This window comes from Morus notabilis, unplaced genomic scaffold (assembly GCF_000414095.1).
Source record: "Morus notabilis unplaced genomic scaffold, ASM41409v2 Scaffold45, whole genome shotgun sequence".
Lineage (NCBI taxonomy): Eukaryota > Viridiplantae > Streptophyta > Magnoliopsida > Rosales > Moraceae > Morus > Morus notabilis.
In genome coordinates, this window is record NW_010366164.1 from 1,168,359 (window position 1) to 1,188,818 (window position 20,460).

Consider the following 20,460-nt stretch of genomic DNA (forward strand, 5'->3'; position numbering starts at 1 on the left):
GTTTCCTAACCAAAAAATTGCCTGTCAAAAGGTGTTTCCAAACGATGAGAGGCCTACAGCCTATTGAGCCTAAATTTTTGTTGGTTTTTTTTCTCACTGGTGCCCTTACATTTTGAGTCATTTTCTGTTTCTTTAATTTTAAAAATTTCCATTTCACTCCTTAAATTTTATATTATTCTCACTTAATTTCTTTTATTTTAATTTATGTTAAAATCAAACAGAAAAGAAAGATGTTAAGTGTAGTATTATAATTTTTATCTGTTTCTTTTTAATAGAAATACTACATGACTGCATTATTCTCTTTCTATCTATTTTTAATAGAAATTGCTACATAAAAAGTTATGTGAAAATAATTTAAAATTCATAGAGAAAAATGAGTGTTTTTAAAGTTCATGAGGTAAACTAAAAATTACGTTAAAATTCAGAGAGCATCACTGTTTGTTACTTTGTTTGAGTAAAGTTTGTGTTGGAATTTGGAAATGGAATTTCCCTTTCATCTGGCAATTGTGGAAGCCATAATTTAGGTCACTTTTTTTTTTTTTTTTTTGCTAATGCATAATTTATGTCACATAGCCTCTTTTGTTTGTTTCTCTTCTTCCACCACTAAAATTATTTATATTATTTAGTAGGGAAAAACATTTCAAAACACGTTTTTATTTCTATTTTACCACTTGGAACAACTTGTTTATTTTTCTTTCCAATAAATGGGCAGCATAGATTTTGGCATAAAAAGTATCTACAACCATAATTGGAGTAAATAGTAATTACATAAATTTACATCCTGAATACACCAAACTTGGTATCTTCAGGGGCGCGATTTAAGGAAGCTGAGATGGAAAGACCTATAACCTTTCTTGTTTCAGCTGGATCAATAATCCCATCGTCCCACAGCCTTGCTGTTGAGTAATAAGGATTTCCTTCTCTCTCATATGCATCTACTACCTTTGCCTTGAATTTTTCCTCTTCTTCCTTGTCCCACTGCAATATGTCCACAAATAAACACAAACCACATGGAAGATCATCATCAGTCAGATGTCTGCAAAAGGCCAAAAACTATAGCCCCAAAATATGTTCCCCGAAGGCCGGGAAAGTCTACCTGAATCCCTTTCTTTTTCTTGTTGCTCTTCTCTATTTGAGTCAGAACACCAGCAGCCTGAATGTGGCCATAAAAACATGTTAGCACTTAATCCATCTTTAAAACAAACTGAAAGTGGCAGGTATGGAGCATTTTGCACTGTGTATAGTTAGGACTGGAAACAGCTCAGGAAGGTACAATGATCAAATATCAATAGTAAGGAACCCAAAGAAACCATACATTGGGTACATAACCCAAAAAGAAAAAAAAGACGAGGTTCTTAAGCAGTTTATCAGAACCCGATGTGAATTTGTATCCAACTGTTTTTGTCAAGGATGGCAAAGTGTAGACTTTTCTTTCACCAATTTGCTATGGTGGACAAGGACCACCTAAGCGGAAAGTCTCAAGGGAAATGAAAATTAATATACCAATCACCAAGCAACCAGAAAAGGAAGATATGGAGCCTCAACTATGCTTGTATACTTACCTCAGAGGCAAGTAATAATTTATTGATATCTTGGTCATAAGCAAGTATTTGCTGAATTAAATGGTTACCTGAGCCCCACCCATTACAGATATCCGGGCGTTTGGCCAGAGGAACAAGAAATTGGGACTGTATGCACGACCGCACATTGCATAGTTCCCAGCACCAAAGCTTCCACCAACCATTATCGTAACTTTTGGAACCTGCACAGCATTGCTTATTGGTCATTATGAACCAAGAACGATAATTCCAAAACTAGAAATGAAGAGTTAACCCAAAAGCACTGAAACTTTATCAGCAACACTTGCAAAGCGAAGGAACAGAAAGCGACTACTATCAAATTTCAGTGGGCAACTGTATTCAACATAAATTAGAACTTAGAAGGGAAACATACTTTTTGGTTAAAACATTTAATAAGAAAAGGAATTAACACTAAAATTTCTGGGTGGGTTGGGTGGAAGAAAACCAACCTTGGCGCAGGAAACTGCCATCACCATTTTTGCTCCAGCCTTTGCTATTCCACCTGCCTCAGACTTTGAGCCAACCTACCAAATGGATCCAAGCTTGTATCAAGTTGGATAAAACTTTATAGCCTATTACATTTTATACTTCAAAGTGCAGCCTGAACAAGATGTTGTAGATAACAAAAATCCAGATAATTAAGGAAAGTATTGTTAATTTTAGTGTCAAATCTGTATATTTAGGAAAGTATTATTAGCAGTTATTTACTTCCTAGAATTAGTGATATTGTTTCCTTTTTTAGTTAGGCTATAATTGTATAAAAGTCTACTCAATGAATGAAATCATTATTCCCCAATATTCTACTTTTTCGAGTTGGTATCAGAGCATGTTTTTGGCTTGCCAAAAATCTTCCTTTCTTCTCTTGTTCGTTCTCTGCTACCCTCAATTCACCATGTCTGATGTATCGACCGAGTCCGAGTCCACTACCATTCCAAAAACTCTTTCCTCCCAAAAAACAGCCGATCCTATCAAGACTAGCACAGACTCCCACTCTGTTCAAATTACAACCATTCGCTTGAATGGTGATAATTTCCTGCGCTGGTCACAAGCCATTCGGATGTATATCAGAGGACGTGGAATGATGGGATATTTGACAAGTGAAACGAAGGCTCCACCAGAGACGGATCCAGCCCATGCTACATGGGATGCTCAAAATTCCATGTTTATGACGTGGCTCGTGAATTCTATGAAAGAGGATATTAGCTCTAACTATATGTGCTATTCAACGGCAAAAGAGCTGTGGGAAAACGTGAACTAGATGTACTCTGATTTGGAGAATCAATCACAGATATTTGAATTGACTCTCAAAATTGGCGAGATACGGCAAGGAGAGGACAGTGTTACCAAATACTTTAATTCGTTGAAGCGTATCTGGCAAAATCTAGATCTCTTCAACACTTATGAGTGGAAATCTGTTGGAAAATCGAAATTGTTTTGGAAACAATCCTTGTAAAGCTGTAAATTAGCTAATTAGTTGTCAATCTTTGTATTTTAGGAAAGTAGCTGTCAAAAGTTATTCTCTACCTAGAATTAGCTATATTCCTTAAATCAGTGATTACTTTCCTGATTCGAAGGACTTGTATATGGTGTGTAAATCCTATAAATATATGATCAATGAAAGAAATCAATTATTCCCTGAAAAACTCATTTTTCAAGTTGGTATCAGAGCGGGCTAATTAGTTGTTAATCTTTGTATTTTAGGAAAGTAGCTGTCAAAAGTTATTCTCTACCTAGAATTAGCTATATTCCTTAAATCAGTGATTACTTTCCTGATTCGAAGGACTTGTATATGGTGTGTAAATCCTATAAATATATGATCAATGAAAGAAATCAATTATTCCCTGAAAAACTCATTTTTCAAGTTGGTATCAGAGCGGGCAAATTGCTTGTTGTAATCCTTCTTCTTCTTCTTCCTCTTATTCGATCCTCTGTTCTTTCTATCACCATGTCAGACATTTCAAATGAATCCCCTATTGTTCCTCAATCATCTTCGAACAATCCCACCACCACTGATTCCACAAAAATCAGTACAACCACCTCGGAATCCCATTCTGTCCAAATCACCACAATTCGATTGAATGGTGACAATTTTCTGAGATTGTCTCAATCAGTTCGGATGTACATCAGAGGACGTGGAAGATGGGCTACCTGACGAGTGACAAGACGGCTTTTGCAGAGGATGATCCGGACTATGCTACATGGGACGCTGAGAATTCCATGGTGATGACATGGCTCGTGAACTCTATGGAAGAAGACATTAGCTCTAATTACATGTGCTATCCAACGGCACAAGAGCTTTGGGAAAATGTAAATCAGATGTATTCTGATTTAGGGAATCAATCTCAGATCTTTGAATTGACTCTCAAACTCGGTGAAATTCGGCAAGGGGAGGACAACGTCACAAAATACTTCAATTCTTTGAAGCGAATTTGGCAAGGCTGGACATCTTCAATACCTATGAGTGGAAATATGCCGAGGATGGACACCATCATAAGAAGACTGTGGAGGATAATCGTATCTTCAAATTCTTGGCTGGCCTCAATGTCGAGTTTGATGAGGTAAGGGGGAGAATCATTGGAAGACAACCCCTGCCTTCAATTGGTGAAGTCTTTTTAGAAGTTAGAAGAGAGGAGAGTCGGAGGAATGTGATGCTGGGTAAGAAGGGACCTGGAGATGCTATTGAAGGTTCAGCCTTGGTAACCACGGGTGGAGGCTATAACAAAGCCACCACATATCAACGCAAATCTGATGAAAAATCACGTGTTTTGTGTGATTTTTGCAACAGGCCTCGCCATACCCGTGAAACTTGTTGGAGAATCCATGGGAAACCTGCGAATTGGAAAGGTAAAACAGGTGACAAACCAAGACATGCCCTCACTGCTGCTAATGAGGCAGAAACCAACCCTTTCACTAAGGAGCAAATGGAGCAACTTCTTACATTGCTGAAATCCAACTCGATATCTGGTACTCCTAGTGCATCTGTGGCATACACAGGTAATGAATTAAATGCTCTAGCTTGTCATTTCAAATCATTTGCTCCATGAATAATCGATTCTGGAGCATCCGACCATATGACCAACTCTTCAAATCTATTTGAATCATATTCACCGTGTCCTAGAAATAAAAAGGTTAGGATAGCAGATGGTAATTTCTCACCAATTGCAGGAAAGGGTCTGATAAAAATTTCTGAGGGAATAGATCTTAAATATGTTCTCTATGTTCCTAAACTTACTTGTAATTTGTTATCTGTCAGCATATTATCTAGAGATTCTAATTGTTGTCACCTTCTATTAATCTCATTGTATTTTTCAGGATCAGAGCTTGGGGAAAACGATTGGCAGTGCTAGGATGATCAATGGTCTCTACTATTTCGAGGATAATTTACCTAGTAATAAAATTGCTCAAGGACTTAGTAGTATTAGTTCTCTTTCTGTTCGTGATCAAATAATGGTTTGGCATTGCAAATTGGGCCATCCTAGTTTTTCTTATTTAAAACATTTGTTTCCAGTGTTATTTAAAAAGGTTAATCCTTTATCATTTCAATGTGAAAGCTGTTTATTGGCAAAGAGCCAACGTAAACCTTATATCCAAAAACCTTATCAAGCTTCAAAACAATTTATCTTTTTCATAGCGATGTTTGGGGACCCTCAAAGGTAACCACTGTTTCAGGAAAAAAATGGTTTGTAACCTTTATCAACGACCATACTCGTCTTTGCTGGGTATATTTAATGCGGGAAAAATCTGAAGTTGAAAGAATTTTTAAAGATTTTTACACAATGATTGAAAATCAATTTCAAACAAAAATCAACATTTTGAGATCTGATAATGGAACGGAATATTTTAATAAAGTTTTGGAAACCTTCTTAAAAGAAAAAGGTATTTTACATCAATCATCATGTTCAGATACTCCTGAACAAAACGGAATAGCTGAACGCAAAAATAAGCACCTGTTAGAAGTAGCCCGGGCTATGATGTTTTACATGAATATTCCAAAATACTTATGGGGGGATGCCATACTAACTGCATCATATCTAATCAACAGGATGCCCACAAAAGTTTTACAGTACACTACCCCGCTAGAGTGTCTCAAAAAGGTATTTCCAGATTCTCGAATTAATTCTGAATTACCTTTGAAAATATTTGGTTGCACTGCATATGTTCACCTTCCAAAAAGGTCACGGTCTTAAGTTAGACCCAAGAGCAGAAAAATGTGTTTTTGTAGGATATACTCCTAATAAAAAGGATTACAAGTTTTTTAATCCCCTTACAAAACATTTTTACACAACTATGGATGTCTCTTTTATGGAAAAAACCCCATATTTTACCAAAAATTTACTTCAGGGGGAGAACTTAGTTGAACCAAATTTTTGGAAAATTGTTGAACCCTTACCTAATCCGATTCTTGATATCTCTCTTAAATCAATGGAAAAAGAAAATAAGGAAACTAAACCCACTGAATCCGAATCTGATATCACTGGTCTATTAGAAAAAGAAATACTATGAATGGAAAAAAATCGTAGCAATCTTGAGCTTGTGGTTTATACAAGGAAGAATATCCCTGGAAGAAGTAAAGACCAATTAATCATCCTAACACATGGTCAAACGGAAGCCCTGGGCGAAGGCCTTCCAAGTGACTCAGGTAATTCTTCGTCTACTCCTACTCATTCTTTGCCATTACACTCTAATCCTAATTCTGAAATATCTACACCCGAACCTTGTTTAGAATTAGCTCCAGAAATTCCTACACAGGTCCTCGACCCTGATCTTCCCATTGCCCTTAGAAAAGGAACCCGCACGTGCACTAAACATCCTATTGCAAAATATATTTCCTACAATTTCTAACAGCTATAGAGCATTCACTACAAATATTTCAAACCTTGTGGTGCCTAGAAACATTCAGGAAGCACTAGATGAACCGAGTTGGCAATTGGCAGTGTTTGAGGAAATGAATGCCTTGAGGAAGAATGGTTCTTGGGAGATTGTAGAATTACCGAGAGGAAAAAAAATTGTTGGGTCTAAATGGGTCTTCAAAATAAAGAGTAAAGCTGATGGAAGTGTTGAGAGATATAAAGCTAGGCTTGTGGCAAAAGATTTCACTCAAACCTATGGGATAGACTACTAAGAGACTTTTCCCCCGGTAGCTAAAATAAACTCAATTAGAGTTTTGTTGTCCCTTGTAGTAAATTCCAATTGGCCCTTACATCAATTGGACGTTAAAAATGCCTTCCTTAATGGAGACCTAGAGGAGGAAGTGTTCATGAGTCTGCCACCAGGTTTCGAAGAAAGTTTTGGAGCTGGGAAAGTGTGCAAACTGAAGAAGTCCTTATACGGACTCAAGCAGTCCCCTAGAGCTTGATTTGAGCGCTTTGGCAAGGTGATAAAGCGTTATGGATACACTCAAAGTCAAGCTGATCACACTATGTTCTACAAACATTCAAAGGAAGGGAAAATGGCCATCTTAATTGTGTATGTGGATGATATAGTGCTAACTGGAGATGATTATAGTGAACTAGAGAAGTTAAAAGGAAGACTCGCTGAAGAATTTGAGATCAAGGACTTGGGGGCATTAAAATACTTTCTTGGAATGGAGTTTGCTAGGTCCAAAGAAGGTATTTTTGTAAATCAGCGTAAGTATGTGCTTGATCTGCTTAATGAGACGGGTATGTTAGGTTGCAAGCCTGCTGAAACACCAATAGAGCCTAATGTAAAGCTATAGCCTGTAAAAGCTGAGAGTGAAGGACAGAGAGTGTTATCAGAGACTCGTTGGGAGACTGATTTACCTATCTCATACACGCCCTGATATAGCATTCTCTGTAAGCATGGTTAGTCAGTTTATGCATTCACCCGGACCGGAACATTTTGAAGCTATTTATAGGATTCTAAGGTATTTAAAGGGGACACTAGGTAGAGGCCTTCTGTTCAAGTCACGAGGACATCTAGAAATTAAAGCCTACACTAATGCAGACTGGGCTGGAAGTATAGTGGACCGAAGATCTACCTCGGGGTACTGCTCATTTGTAAGTGGCAACTTGGTTACGTGGCGAAGCAAAAAACAGAACGTGGTCGCTAGAAGTAGTGCGGAGGCTGAGTTTAGAGCTGTGGCACATGGCATCTGTGAGATTATGTGGATAAAAAGATTGCTAGAGGAATTAAAGGCGTCGGGGTCATCTCCTATGAAGTTATATTGTGACAACAAGGCTGCAATTTTAATTGCCCATAATCCAGCTCTCCATGACCGCACGAAACATGTAGAAGTGGATAAGCATTTCATTAAGGAGAAGATAGATAACGGTTTGGTTTGTATGACCTATATTCCTACCGAGGAACAAGTGGCAGATGTCTTCACCAAAGGGCTATACAAAAAACAGTTTGACTTTTTAATTGGCAAGCTGGCTATGGAAGATATCTTTAGACCAGCTTGAGAGGGAGTGTTGGAAAATCAAAACTGTTTTGGAAACAATCCTTGTAAAGCTATAAATTAGCTAATTAGTTGTCAATCTTTGTATTTTAGGAAAGTAGCTGTCAGAAGTGATTCTCTACCTAGAATTAGCTATATTCCTTAAGTCAGTGATTACTTTCCTGATTCGAAGGATTTGTATATGGTGTGTAAATCCTATAAATAGATGATCAATGAAAGAAATCAATTATTCCCTGAAAAACTCATTTTTCAAGTAAATCACCAGAAGATGCACGCCACCACAAGAAAGTCGTGGAAGATGGACGTATCTTCAAGTTTTTGGCAGGACTCAATGTTGAGTTTGATGAAGTCAGGGGGAGAATCATTGGGAGACAGCCTCTCCCCTCGATTGGTGAGGTGTTTTTAGAAGTAAGGAGAGAAGAAAACCGGAGGAATGTTATGTTGGGCAAGAAAGGACCTCGGATTGCTGCGGAAGGCTCAACTTTGGTGACCACTGGAGCAACATCATCCAAGACTCCTGTGTATTAACGCAAATCTGGTGAGAAACCACGCGTGGTGTGACTACTGCGACAAACCACGCCACACTCGTGAAACTTACTGGAGGCAGCATGGGAAACCTGCGAACTGGAAGAGCAAGGCAGGAGAGAAAACTGGACGCCCCCCACTGCTAATGAGGCCGAAGCCAGCCCTCTCACAAAAGAGCAAATGGAGCATCTTCTTACACTGCTGAAATCTGATTTTTCGTCATCTGATTCTCCTAATGCTTCTGTGGCACACACAGGTAATGAATCAAAAGCTCTATCTTACTGCATTAATTCTTCTGCTCCATGGAAAATAGATTCAGGAGCATCCGATCATATGACCAATTCCTTTAAATTGTTTCAATCCTATACACCATGTCCTGGAAACAAAAAAGTTAAGATTGCAGATGATAGTTTTTCTCCTATCACAGGAAAATGTTTGATACAAATTTTAGAAAGAATAAATCAGAAATCTGTCCTCCATGTCCCTAAACGAGCTTGCAACCTTTTGTCTGTTAGCAAACTTTCCAAAGACTCTAATTGTTCTATTAACTTTTTTGAATCTCATTGTGTTTTTCAAGACAGGAACTCGAGGATGAAAATTGGCAGTGCTAGAATGATCAATAGTCTTTATTATTTTGAGGATAATATACCTAGTTCTAAAACTGCTCAAGTGTTTAGTAGTATCAGTTCTATGTCTGCTGTGGAAAACGCAATCTTATTGATTTTGTAAATAGGATATATTAGGAAAGTTTGAATTTTATATTTTGTATCCCTAGGATTAGGGTAATCAGTTAGTTTCCTGATATCTCATGAATAATGGGATAAGGTGTAATCTAGAAGATTCTATTTTTTGTGTATAAAAACCTAAGAGGGCTGGCTGTATAACATTATTCAGAAAATAAGAAATATTTTTTCTTCTCCTATTTTCCCTCATGGTATCAGAGCCCTAGGTTAAGTTTTTTTCTTTTAGGCCTTCATTGCCGTTTCTTTCTTGACTTTCATTGCCAAGCCTCATCACAGGGCCTTTATTGCCCATATCCATTACGGACTGTACGAAATTGTACGGACTGTACGGAATGTGCAGATTGTGCTGAATTGTACGGACACACCGAAAACTGCTCGTTGCTTCTGTTTGCGACTGTTGATTTCTATTCGACCTTCATCGCCGGGGTTGTTTCCTTGATCAGCCTTCATCGCTGGTGGAGTCTTCAATGTAGGACTGGCCTTAATTGCCCTCAAAACTGCTTTGGAAGATGTCGGAGGTGGCAGAAACAACCGCTGCAACGTCACTGGATGAGACAGAGAATGGACGGTCTCAGCAGGTTGGAGAACTGCAGAATATACAGGCTGCCTATAGGCTGAATGGGAAAACTACCTTAAGTGGTCACAATTGGTTCGGACAGTGCTTAAAGGAAAAGGAAAAATCAGCCATCTTTTAGGGACTGGACCAAAACCGGAGGATCCCAAGTTTGAAGCATGGGATGAGGAGGATTCCATGATTATGGCATGGCTGTTGAACTCTATGACCCCAGAAATCAGTGATACCTGTATGTTTTTGGCAACCGCCAAAGATATATGGGATGCAACTCAACAAACATACTCTAAGGCAAGAGATGCGGCTCAAGTTTATGAGGTTAAAGTGAAGACAATGGCGGCGAGACAAGAAGAAAGAACGGTCACTGAATATGCAAATCAAATGAAGGCCCTATGGCAAGAACTCGATCATTATAGGTTGATTAAAACCAAGTGTCCGAAGATGCAGCAGTTATCAAGGCCTTTATTGAGCAAGATGAGTCTGATTTTCTTGTTGGACTCAACCCGGAGTTTGACTTGGTGAGAATTCAGATTCTTGGAAAGCAAGAGGTCCCATGTTTCAATGAGGTGGTGGCAATCATTCGGGCCGAAGAGAGTAGAAGAGAAATAATGCTTGAACCAAAGAACACTGATGGCTCGGCAATGTTGGCTAGTGGCGGTAGCAACCCAGCCATGACTGCAAAAAAGGCACTGACACCTGAGAATGTCAAGGCTGGTCAGCAGAAGACCCAAAACCGAGACTACAAAGATACTTTATGGTGTACGTATTGCAAGAAGGCACGCCATACATGTGAGAAGTGTTGGAAGCTGCATGGGAAACCACCACGCCGCGAGTGGGGGCAGAAAGGAGAGCAGCCGAAGAGTCATGGACAAGCTCATGTTGCAGGGGGGCAGCAAAGTGAGGGAACACTGCAAGAGATGGGGAGTCTCGGCCAAGAGGAAATCGAACGAGTAAGATCCCTTATAGGCAATCTCAACAAACCCTCAGGTACTTGTTCATTGGCGTATTTAGGTGAGTCTTCATTTTCCATTGGATTAAATGTCTCAGATATAACCCTTACCGGCTCCTGGGTTATTGACTCTGGTGCTACTGACCATATGACCCACTCACCAAACATGTTTGCCTCATATGTCCCATGTTCAAGCAGTAGAAAAATAACTACATCAGATGAATCATTAACTACTGTAGCAGGCATAGGAGATGTTAAAATGAGCCCGTCATTGACATTAAAAAATGTTCTTCATGTTCCTCGATTGACCACAAACCTTGTCTCTATCCAAAAGCTTACCAAAGATTCACATTGCAGAGTGTTTTTTCACCATAGTTATTGTTTATTTCAAGCCGAGGGTTCGGGGAGGACGATTGGATGTGCTAGAGAACAGGATGGACTCCACCTTCTTGAAACACCGAGTCAATCAAGCATTACCAAAGGCACAACATCTCACTCTTTTGTCTCAGAAGTTCTCTCATCAAATAAAGAAAAATTTGGCTTCACCACCGCCGATTTGGCCACCCATCGTTTAGGATTATCAAAATTCTGTTTCCTTCCTTATTTAGAGATCTAGATATTGAACATTTTCATTGTGAAGTGTGTGAACTGGCTAAACACAAACGTGTACCTTTTCCAGTCAGTAATAAAAGAACCTTTATTCCTTTTTATCTCATTCATATTGATATTTAGGGCACTTCTACTATTCCTAATGTGACAGGGGCAAAATTGTTTGTCTCATTTATTGATGATTGTACTCGAGTCACTTGGATTTTTTTGTTTAAACAGAAATCCGATGTCAGTAATGTCCTTTCAAATTTTTGCTCTATGGTAAAGACCCAATTTGGGGTCAATATCAAGAGATTCAGATCAGACAATGCTAGGGACTATTTCAATCAAGTCCTCACTCCATATTTCCAAAAGGAAGGAATCATCCATGAATCATCATGTGTTAATACTCCACAACAAAATGGAGTGGCAGAAAGGAAAAATGGTCATCTTCTCGATTCCACCCAATCCTTTATGTTCCAGAAAAATATGCCTAAATCTCTTTGGGGGGAAACAGTTCTTACATCTACACATCTTATAAATCGTTTACCTTCTAGGATTTTGGGTTTCAAAAGTCCAATGGATGTACTTTCCTCATTCTATCCAAATCTACGCACTACGAATAATCTTGTTCTTAGGATATTCGGGTGTGTGGCATTTGTCCATATCCATACTCCAAACAGGGGGAAATTAGATCCCAGGGCAATCAAATGTGTTTTTGTGGGCTATTCTTATACTCAGAAAGGATACAAGTGTTACCATCCTCCCTCAAAATGGTTCTATGTCTCGGTTGATGTTACTTTTCATGAAGACAAATCCTATTTCATTGATCCTTATCTTCAGGGGGAGAATTTAGTAGTGGAAAATAAGGGTAGGGGGGATTTTCTATCTCTTGATCTTCATCCATCAAAACCCAAGTTTCCCCAGACTCACTCCACTGAACCCGAGTTTCCCCAGCCTCACTCTCCTGAACCCGAGACTCACTCCATTGAACCTGAGCCTCCCGAGCCTTACTCCACTGAACCCGAGCCTGACAACCCAAATTATGCCCTTGAGAATGTAAGATTTGGCAAAGGCAAAGTGTTTTCAAGAAGGAAGAAGGCTATCCCAGAATCTGTGCAAGTTCAAGACTCCAACCCGAGTTCTGGAAATAAGGTAACAATTTCTAATCCTTTTTTCTGAAACCTATATAAATAATGATGATCAGGATCTTCCCATTGCCATTAGAAAAGGAGTTAGAGAATGTGTAAGTCGACCTCTATACCCACTTGCACAATTTCTTTCCTTTGAAAAATTCTCACCATCCCATCAAGTCTTTCTTGTTAGCCTAAATACTATTGCCATCCCTACCAACTTGTCTGAGGCTTTAATTGATGAAAAATGGAGACATGCTATGAATATGGAGATGGAAGCATTGGAGAAAAACAAGACTTGGGAGCTTGTAAAATTGCTTGAAGGGAAGAAACCAGTGGGATGTAAATGGGTTTACACCGTGAAATATAGGGCAGATGGTTCAATAGAGAGATACAAGGCGAGGTTGGTTGCTAAGGGGTATACCCAAACCTATGGGATTGATTACCAAGAGACATTCGCTCCGGTGGCTAAAATGAATACGATAAGAGTTTTGTTATCATTAGCAGCCAATTATAATTGGGAGCTACAACATTTTGATGTCAAGAATGTGTTTTTACATGGAGAACTAGAGGAGAAAATCTACATGGAAGTTCCACCGGGTTATGGTCACAACTTAGTTGCACACACAGTATGTAGATTAAAGAAGACTTTGTATGGACTTAAGCAATCGCGGCAAGCATGGTTTGGAAGATTTGCAAAGGTAATGACAACTATGGGATGTCGGCAAAGTCAAGTAGACCATACACTGTTTGTCAAACACTCATTCTCATGGGGAGTTACAATCCTCTTAGTGTATGTTGACGACATAATAGTGACGGGAGATGATGATGAGGAAAGGCAGCGTCTCAGTCGATGTTTAGCTAAAGAATTTGAGATTAAGATGCTAGGGAGGCTAAAGTATTTTCTGGGAATCGAGGTGGCTCATTCCAAGCAAGGTATTTTCACATCACAGCAAAAATATGTTACAGGTCTTCTCAAAGAAACTGGGAAGACCGCGTGCAAGCCGGCGAGCACTCCAATAGATCCAAATTTGAAGCTCAGAGAAGCAGAAGAAGATGTCGCAGTGGATAGAGAGATGTATCAACGCTTGGTGGGGAGACTTATCTATCTATCTCATACTAGGCCAGATATAGCATACGCGGTAAGTGCGATTAGTCAATTCATGCATAATCCGAAGGAGGCACATCTACATGCAGCATACCGAGTATTGCATTATCTCAAAGGGACACCAGGCAGCGGTATTTTGTTCAAAAGGAATGAAGGAGTAGTGCTTGAAGTGTATACAGATGCAGACTATGCTGGGTCAGTGGCAGATGGTCAACTTCTGGTTATTGCACTTTTATTGGTGGAAACCTTGTGACGTGGAGGAGTAAGAAACAAAATGTTGTAGCTCGTTCTAGTGCAGAGGCCGAATTCCGAGCGATGGCTCAGGGTGTGTGTGAATTGCTATGGTTGAAGATTATTTTAGAAGACTTGAAGATTAAGTGGGATGGCCCAATGAGACTCTACTGTGACAACAAATCTGCAATCAGCATAGCTCACAACCCTATACAACACGATCGAACAAAGCACATTGAAATCGACAGACACTTCATCAAAGAGAAGCTAGACAGTGGCCTGATTTGTACACCCTTTGTATCTGCACAGGGTCAACTTGCTGATGTACTCACGAAAGGACTTAGTAGTTTAGTGTTTCAGAATCTTGTGTCTAAGCTGGGAATGGTGAACACCTATTCACCAGCTTGAGGGGGAGTGTTGAAAACGCAATCTTATTGATTTTGTAAATATGATATATTAGGAAAATTTAAATTTTATATTTTATATCCCTAGGATTAGGGTAATCAGTTAGTTTCCTGATATCTCATGAATAATGAGATAAGGTGTAATCTAGGAGATTCTATTTTTTGTGTATAAAAACCTAAGAGGGCTGGTTGTATAGCATTATTCAGAAAATAAGAAATATTTTTTTGTTCTCCTATTTTCCCACATCTGCTTATGATCAAATAATTGTTTGGCATTACAGATTGGGCCATCCTAGTTTTATTTATCTAAAACGTTTGTTTCCATCATTATTTAAGAGTATTGACCCCTTAATATTTAAATGTGAAAGTTGTTTACTTGCAAAAAGCCAACGGAAAAGTTATATTCCAAAACCATATCAACCTTCAAAACCGTTTTATCTTTTCCACAGTGATGTTTTCAAAGGTAACCACGGTTTTGGGTAAAAAATGGTTTGTAACTTTTATAGACGACCATACTCGTCTATGTTGGGTCTATTTGATGCGTGAAAAATCTGAAGTTGAAAAAATATTTAAAGATTTTCACAATATGATAGAAAATCAATTTCAGGCAAAGATGGGCATTTTAAGATCAGATAATGGAACAGAGTACTACAGTAAAGTTTTAGAAACCATTTTACAAGGAAAAGGAATTTTACATCAATCTTCATGTCTAGATACTCCTGAACAAAATGGAATAGCCGAGCGAAAGAATAAACATCTTTTAGAAGTAGCTCAAACTATGATGTTTTTACATGAACTTGCCAACATATTTGTGGGGAGATGATGTTTTAACTAGATCATATTTGATTAACAGGATGCCTACTAGAGTTTTGAAGTATACCACTCCATTGGATTGCTTAAAAAAAAATTTTCCAGAATCTCGAATAAATTCGGATTTGCCATTAAAAATCTTTGGCTACACCGCACATGTGCACATTCCAAAGAGATCACGGTCTAAATTAGACCCAAGAGCAGAAAAATATGTTTTTTTGGGGTATGTTCCAAATAAAAAAGGTTACAAATTTTTTAATCCATTGACCAAGAAATTTCATATTACCATGAATGCAACTTTTTTGGAAAATTTACCTTTTTTCGGCAAAAATTTAATTCAGGGGGAAAAGTTAGAAGAATCAAATTTTTGGGAAACAGAACCTTTACGACAAATAGTTTTTGACCCTATTAAAGCAAAATCTACTGAAATAGATAAAAAAACTAGGATCACCCAATCTAGAAACACTGAATTTGACATTGGTCTCTCAAATATGGAAATACTACCAATGGAAAAAAATCGATCCAATCTTGAGCCTGTGGTTTATTCTAGGAAAAATATCCTTGAAAGAGGTAAAGATCCTTTGTTTCGCTTAGCACGCGACCATGAGGAATTCCCGAGTGAAGTCCATCCAAATGCATCAGGTAATTCGGATACTATTAATTCTCTACCTTCCTTATCTTGTATTCCAAATTCTAATGAAATAGTTTTCCCTGAATCTAGTCCGAACCCTGTACCTGTTATTCCTATCCAAGAAACATACCTTGATCTTCCCATTGCCTTAAGAAAAGGAACCCGAACTTGCACTAGACATCCTTTTGCCAAGTACATCTCCTACGACAACCTTTCTGCCAAGTATAGAGCTTTTACTACAAAGATTTCAAAACTTGTGGTACCTAGAAATAATAAGGAGGCATTAGATGAGCCGAATTGGAGATCGGCTGTGCTTGAAGAGATGGAGGCATTGAGGAAGAATGGTACGTGGGAGGTGGTTGAGTTACCTAGTGAGAAAAAGGTTGTGGGGAGCAAATGGGTGTCACAATCAAAAGTAAAGCTGATGGTAGTATAGAGAGGTATAAAGCCAGACTAGTAGCAAAAGGCTTTACTCAGACCTATGGAATAGATTACTAAGAAACTTTTTCCCCTGTTGCGAAGATAAATACAATTCGGGTCTTGTTGACTCTTGCTGTGAATTCTAACTAGCCTCTGTTTCAACTTGATGTAAAAAATGCTTTTCTCAATGGTAACCTAGAAGAAGAAGTGTTTATGAACCTACCACCGGGCTTTGAGGAAGAACTTGGGGTTGGAAAAGTCTGTAGACTAAAAAAATCCTTTTATGGACTCAAGCAGTCACCTAGGACATGGTTTGAAAGTTTTGGCAAGGTAGTGAGGAGGTACGGATTTATACAGAGTCAAGCGGATCACACCATGTTTTACAAGCATTCAAGCGAAGGTAAGGTTGCCATCTTAATTGTGTATGTTGATGATATTATCTTGATAGGAGATGATTGCGGTGAAATAGATAGACTGAAGAGGAGATTAGCCGAGGAATTTGAAATAAAAGACCTGGGAGTGTTAAAATACTTCCTTGGAATGGAGTTCGCGAGGTCTAAGTAAGGAATTATTGTAAATCAACGTAAGTATGTACTTGATTTACTTGAGGAAACAGGCATGTTGGGTTGTAAACCGGCAAAAACTCCAATGGAACCAAATGTAAAGCTGCAACCAGCGATGTAAAGGATAAGGAGTGATATCAAAAGACTTGTTGGCAGACTTATTTATCTATCACACACACGCCCTGACATAGCCTTCTTTGTAAATGCAGTCAGCCAATTTATGCACTCACTTGGCCCTGAGCATTTTGAGGCCGTTTACAAGATTCTAAGATATTAAAAGGGGACACCAGGCAAAGGGCCTCTCTTTAAATCCAGGGGACACCTTCAGATTGAGGCCTATACCGATGCAAATTGGGCTGGGAGTATAACAGATAGGAGATCAACCTCTGGGTACTGTACTTATGTTGGCGGTAACTTAGTAACTTGGCATAGTAAGAAGCAGAATGTAGTTGCAAGGAGTAGTGCAAAGGCTGAGTTCAGGGCGGTTGCCCTTGGTATTTGTGAAGTAATGTGGATCTGGAGAATACTGCAGGAGTTGAGAGCTTCAGAAGTTCTACCTATGAAGTTGTATTGTGACAATAAGGCTGCTATTTCTATTGCTCATAATCCAGTTCTCCATGATCACACGAAGCACATTGAAGTGGATAAGCACTTTATTAAAGAGAAAATAGAAGGTGGTTTGATATGCATGATCTATGTTCCGACTAAAGATCAGGTAGCTGATTTGCTCACGAAGGGACTACCTAAAAAACAATTCGATTTTTTAGTAAGCAAGCTGGCTATAAAAGATATATTTAAACCACCTTGAGGGGGAGTGTAGAAAAACCGAAACTGTTTTTGGGAAAGAATCCATGTAGCTGTAATTGTATCATTAGCTAGGTGTCAAATCTGTATATTTAGGAAAGTATTGTTAGCAGTTATTTGCTTCCTAGAATTAGTGATATTGTTTCCTTTTTTGGTTAGACTGTAATTGTATAAAAGTCTACTCAATGAATGAAATCATCATTCCCCAATATTCTTCTTTTTCGTGTGTAAAGAAATAACGACTCTCTAAGCGAAAGAAAACACATGTTCTCGATGAAATATCATAGTTATTAACCTCAGCAAACAATGTATGCAATACAATACAATTGCGAATCTGTTTTTAACGTTAAAAAAATAATTAAAAAAAATCTCTGAATAATAAACTTGAGGAATGCAAAAGTTTCATTTAAATCACATGACTTCTGAAGAGGATGACTTGAATAAAACAGGCATATGGGAGTTTTAGTAACTTTCTCCAGAATTAAGATAATGGACAATGTTAATAAAAGCTTTGTCAACCGAGAAATTGAAATTTAAAAAAAAAATCTAGTTATATACCATAAATCCAGTGATGTTTTGAAGGTAGACCAAGGGAATGTTTCGTTGAGTACATAGTTCAATGAAATGTGCCCCTTTTAGAGCAGACTCACTGAACAATATACCATTGTTTCCAATAATGCCAACCGGTTGTCCATAAATTCTAGCAAGCCCTGTTACAAGAGTCTGCACAAATACAATCCGAATTACAAAATTTATAAATAACACAAACGACCAAATCAAAAGCTGAAAAGCATGAAGGATATCAATGTCCTTACAGTCCCATATAATTTCTTGAATTCGTCAAATTCACTTCCATCCACAATGCGAGCAATAACAGATCGGATATCAAACTGCTGTTTATGGTCTGTTGGTGCAATAGAACGAAGTTCCCTTACATCATACAAGGGTTCTGCATATTCAAAGTGTGTGTTTTGTACTCCACCTTGCAACTGCCCCTGACCAGCCATGTGCAAGTTCTTAATAATATTTCTACCGAGGGCAAGGCCATGCAGTTCATCTACAACATTAGATTGACATGTGGTTATTTTATGGACAAGAGAAAAACATTCCTAGCCATGCACAAGTTCTAATCAATGCTAGTGTTATGGAGAAGGCAATGACTATAACTGAAACTCCAGATGTTTTACAATGAGTTATAATCAATGAATCTGATATACAGTTTTATGCAGAAGGTAACAAATATACCTTGAGCAAAATAGTCTGAAACTCCTGATGTTTTACAATGGACACTAGCGCCTCCAAGATCTTCCGCGGATACTTCTTCTCCAGTAGCCGCCTATTCAATTTCTTTCTGTTAGAAAATCCTTAGGTTTCATAAACATGAGATACACGTGAATCCATGACATGCATGACTCGACTCAAGATTTACAAGCATGCAGAGAATACCTAACATTCCATAGAACACCTGAGAACAACAATGATTAATAAACATAACTAAGAACCACATGAAGCATTTCAAAACACCAGAAGGCTCTAAACTAACCTTCACAAGAGGAGGTCCTGCCAGAAATATGGTCCCGTTCCCTTTGACCATCACACTTTCATCGGCCATCGCAGGTATATAAGCACCCCCGGCAGTACAGGATCCCAATACCAGCGCAACTTGAGGAATGCCTTCAGCAGACATTACAGCTTGATTGTAGAAAATTCTACCGAAATTATCCCTATCGGGGAAAACCTCCGCTTGCTTGGGAAGGTAAGCCCCGCCACTATCAACAAGATAAATGCATGGCAATTTGCATTCAGCAGCAATCTCTTGTGCTCTAAGATGTTTCTTAACAGTGATGGGATAATAAGTCCCTCCCTTTACAGTAGGGTCATTAGCCACAAACATACAAAGCTTCCCATGAACGGGACCCATCCCAGTAACTATTCCACCTGATGGTAGGGGCTCATCATAGAGTTCATGGCCTGCAAGCTTCATCCATTGAAATAGTCACCAATAGGCCAAGCTTTAACTTCTCATAACACTCTACAATATCGATCTGGACTGAGAGAAAATTAGACAGAAATTCGTAGGAAATTTAGTTAATATTCATCAAAATGTCTGAACTGAATATCCTATCCTACGTAGTGGCTTTATTTATAATAAGAAGAAAACTTCACAAAAAACCTAGTAAAAATGTGCTTCTTGGAAAATTATGTAGAGATAAGTTTTTATTTAGTTTTTTCTTCTGATTGCCGTCATCTATTCATGCTATTCCAAACTTCTTATATTCCATAACTTAAAAAGCCACAATCTTATCATATTCAATTAGCTAAAAGCAAAGAAATCAAAGTTGCAGAACAGTACTAAAGCATTGCTATTTTGCTGAGCCTATACTAAGAGAAAACAAAGTGCGAAATTGAAATAGAAATTGATCAAAACCTGAGAAAGTTCGAGGAATGAAGAACCAGGGTCAAGCAAGCGATCAATGCGTTCTCTTGGCAGGAGTTTGTTTCTGCTCCGATTTCTCTTCACAGCTTCTGGTCCTCCTCCGGCGAGAATCTTTCCACAAATACACAAAAGTAACCATTTAAACCGAAATCAAAGCATATATAAACAGCAATAAAGAGAAAGAAGAAGAAGAGAGACTTTGTCGATATGGGATTGAAGATCGGATAATAACGCGCCCATGGCGGTAGAATTGCCAGAGAACGCCTCGGAGCTCCGATCAACGCCATCGGGGAGGACTCCGATGGAATATTCATTTCTCTGAACAATTTGAGCTCGATTCGCTGCCATTAACGATGACCTCCATGAGCTTGAAGATGAAGCTAATTTCTTCCCCACTATACGGAGCATTTTTGAATTTTCGGAGTTTCTTCCTTAGTCTCAACTCAGACGCAGAGCTCAGCCCCAATTATATATATATATATATATATATATTTGTATATATATGTGATCTTGCTAGCTGACCTTCACCTTCCTTAGTTCTTGCG

At 38.5% G+C, this 20,460-nt stretch overlaps 1 protein-coding gene across 2 annotated transcripts; it reads right to left on the reverse strand.

Annotated features, from left to right (window-relative positions):
- Positions 1-651: 651 nt before the first annotated feature.
- Positions 652-20,450, reverse strand: LOC21410135 (methylcrotonoyl-CoA carboxylase beta chain, mitochondrial). Of its 2 annotated transcripts, XM_010109628.2 has the most exons (10): positions 20,114-20,450; positions 19,907-20,026; positions 19,022-19,456; positions 18,724-18,814; positions 18,294-18,535; positions 18,037-18,201; positions 2,030-2,104; positions 1,631-1,762; positions 1,097-1,153; positions 652-978 (listed from the first exon to the last, which is right to left on the reverse strand). In XM_010109628.2, the coding sequence occupies exons 1-10, from the start codon at positions 20,321-20,323 to the stop codon at positions 775-777; spliced, it is 1,731 nt and encodes a 576-aa protein (XP_010107930.2). In that variant the 5' UTR covers positions 20,324-20,450; the 3' UTR covers positions 652-774. The 2 variants fall into 2 exon arrangements, with proteins under 2 accessions (XP_010107930.2, XP_024028899.1); XM_024173131.1 differs by lacking the exon at positions 20,114-20,450 and having other exon boundaries at positions 19,022-19,528; positions 19,907-19,974.
- Positions 20,451-20,460: the final 10 nt, after the last annotated feature.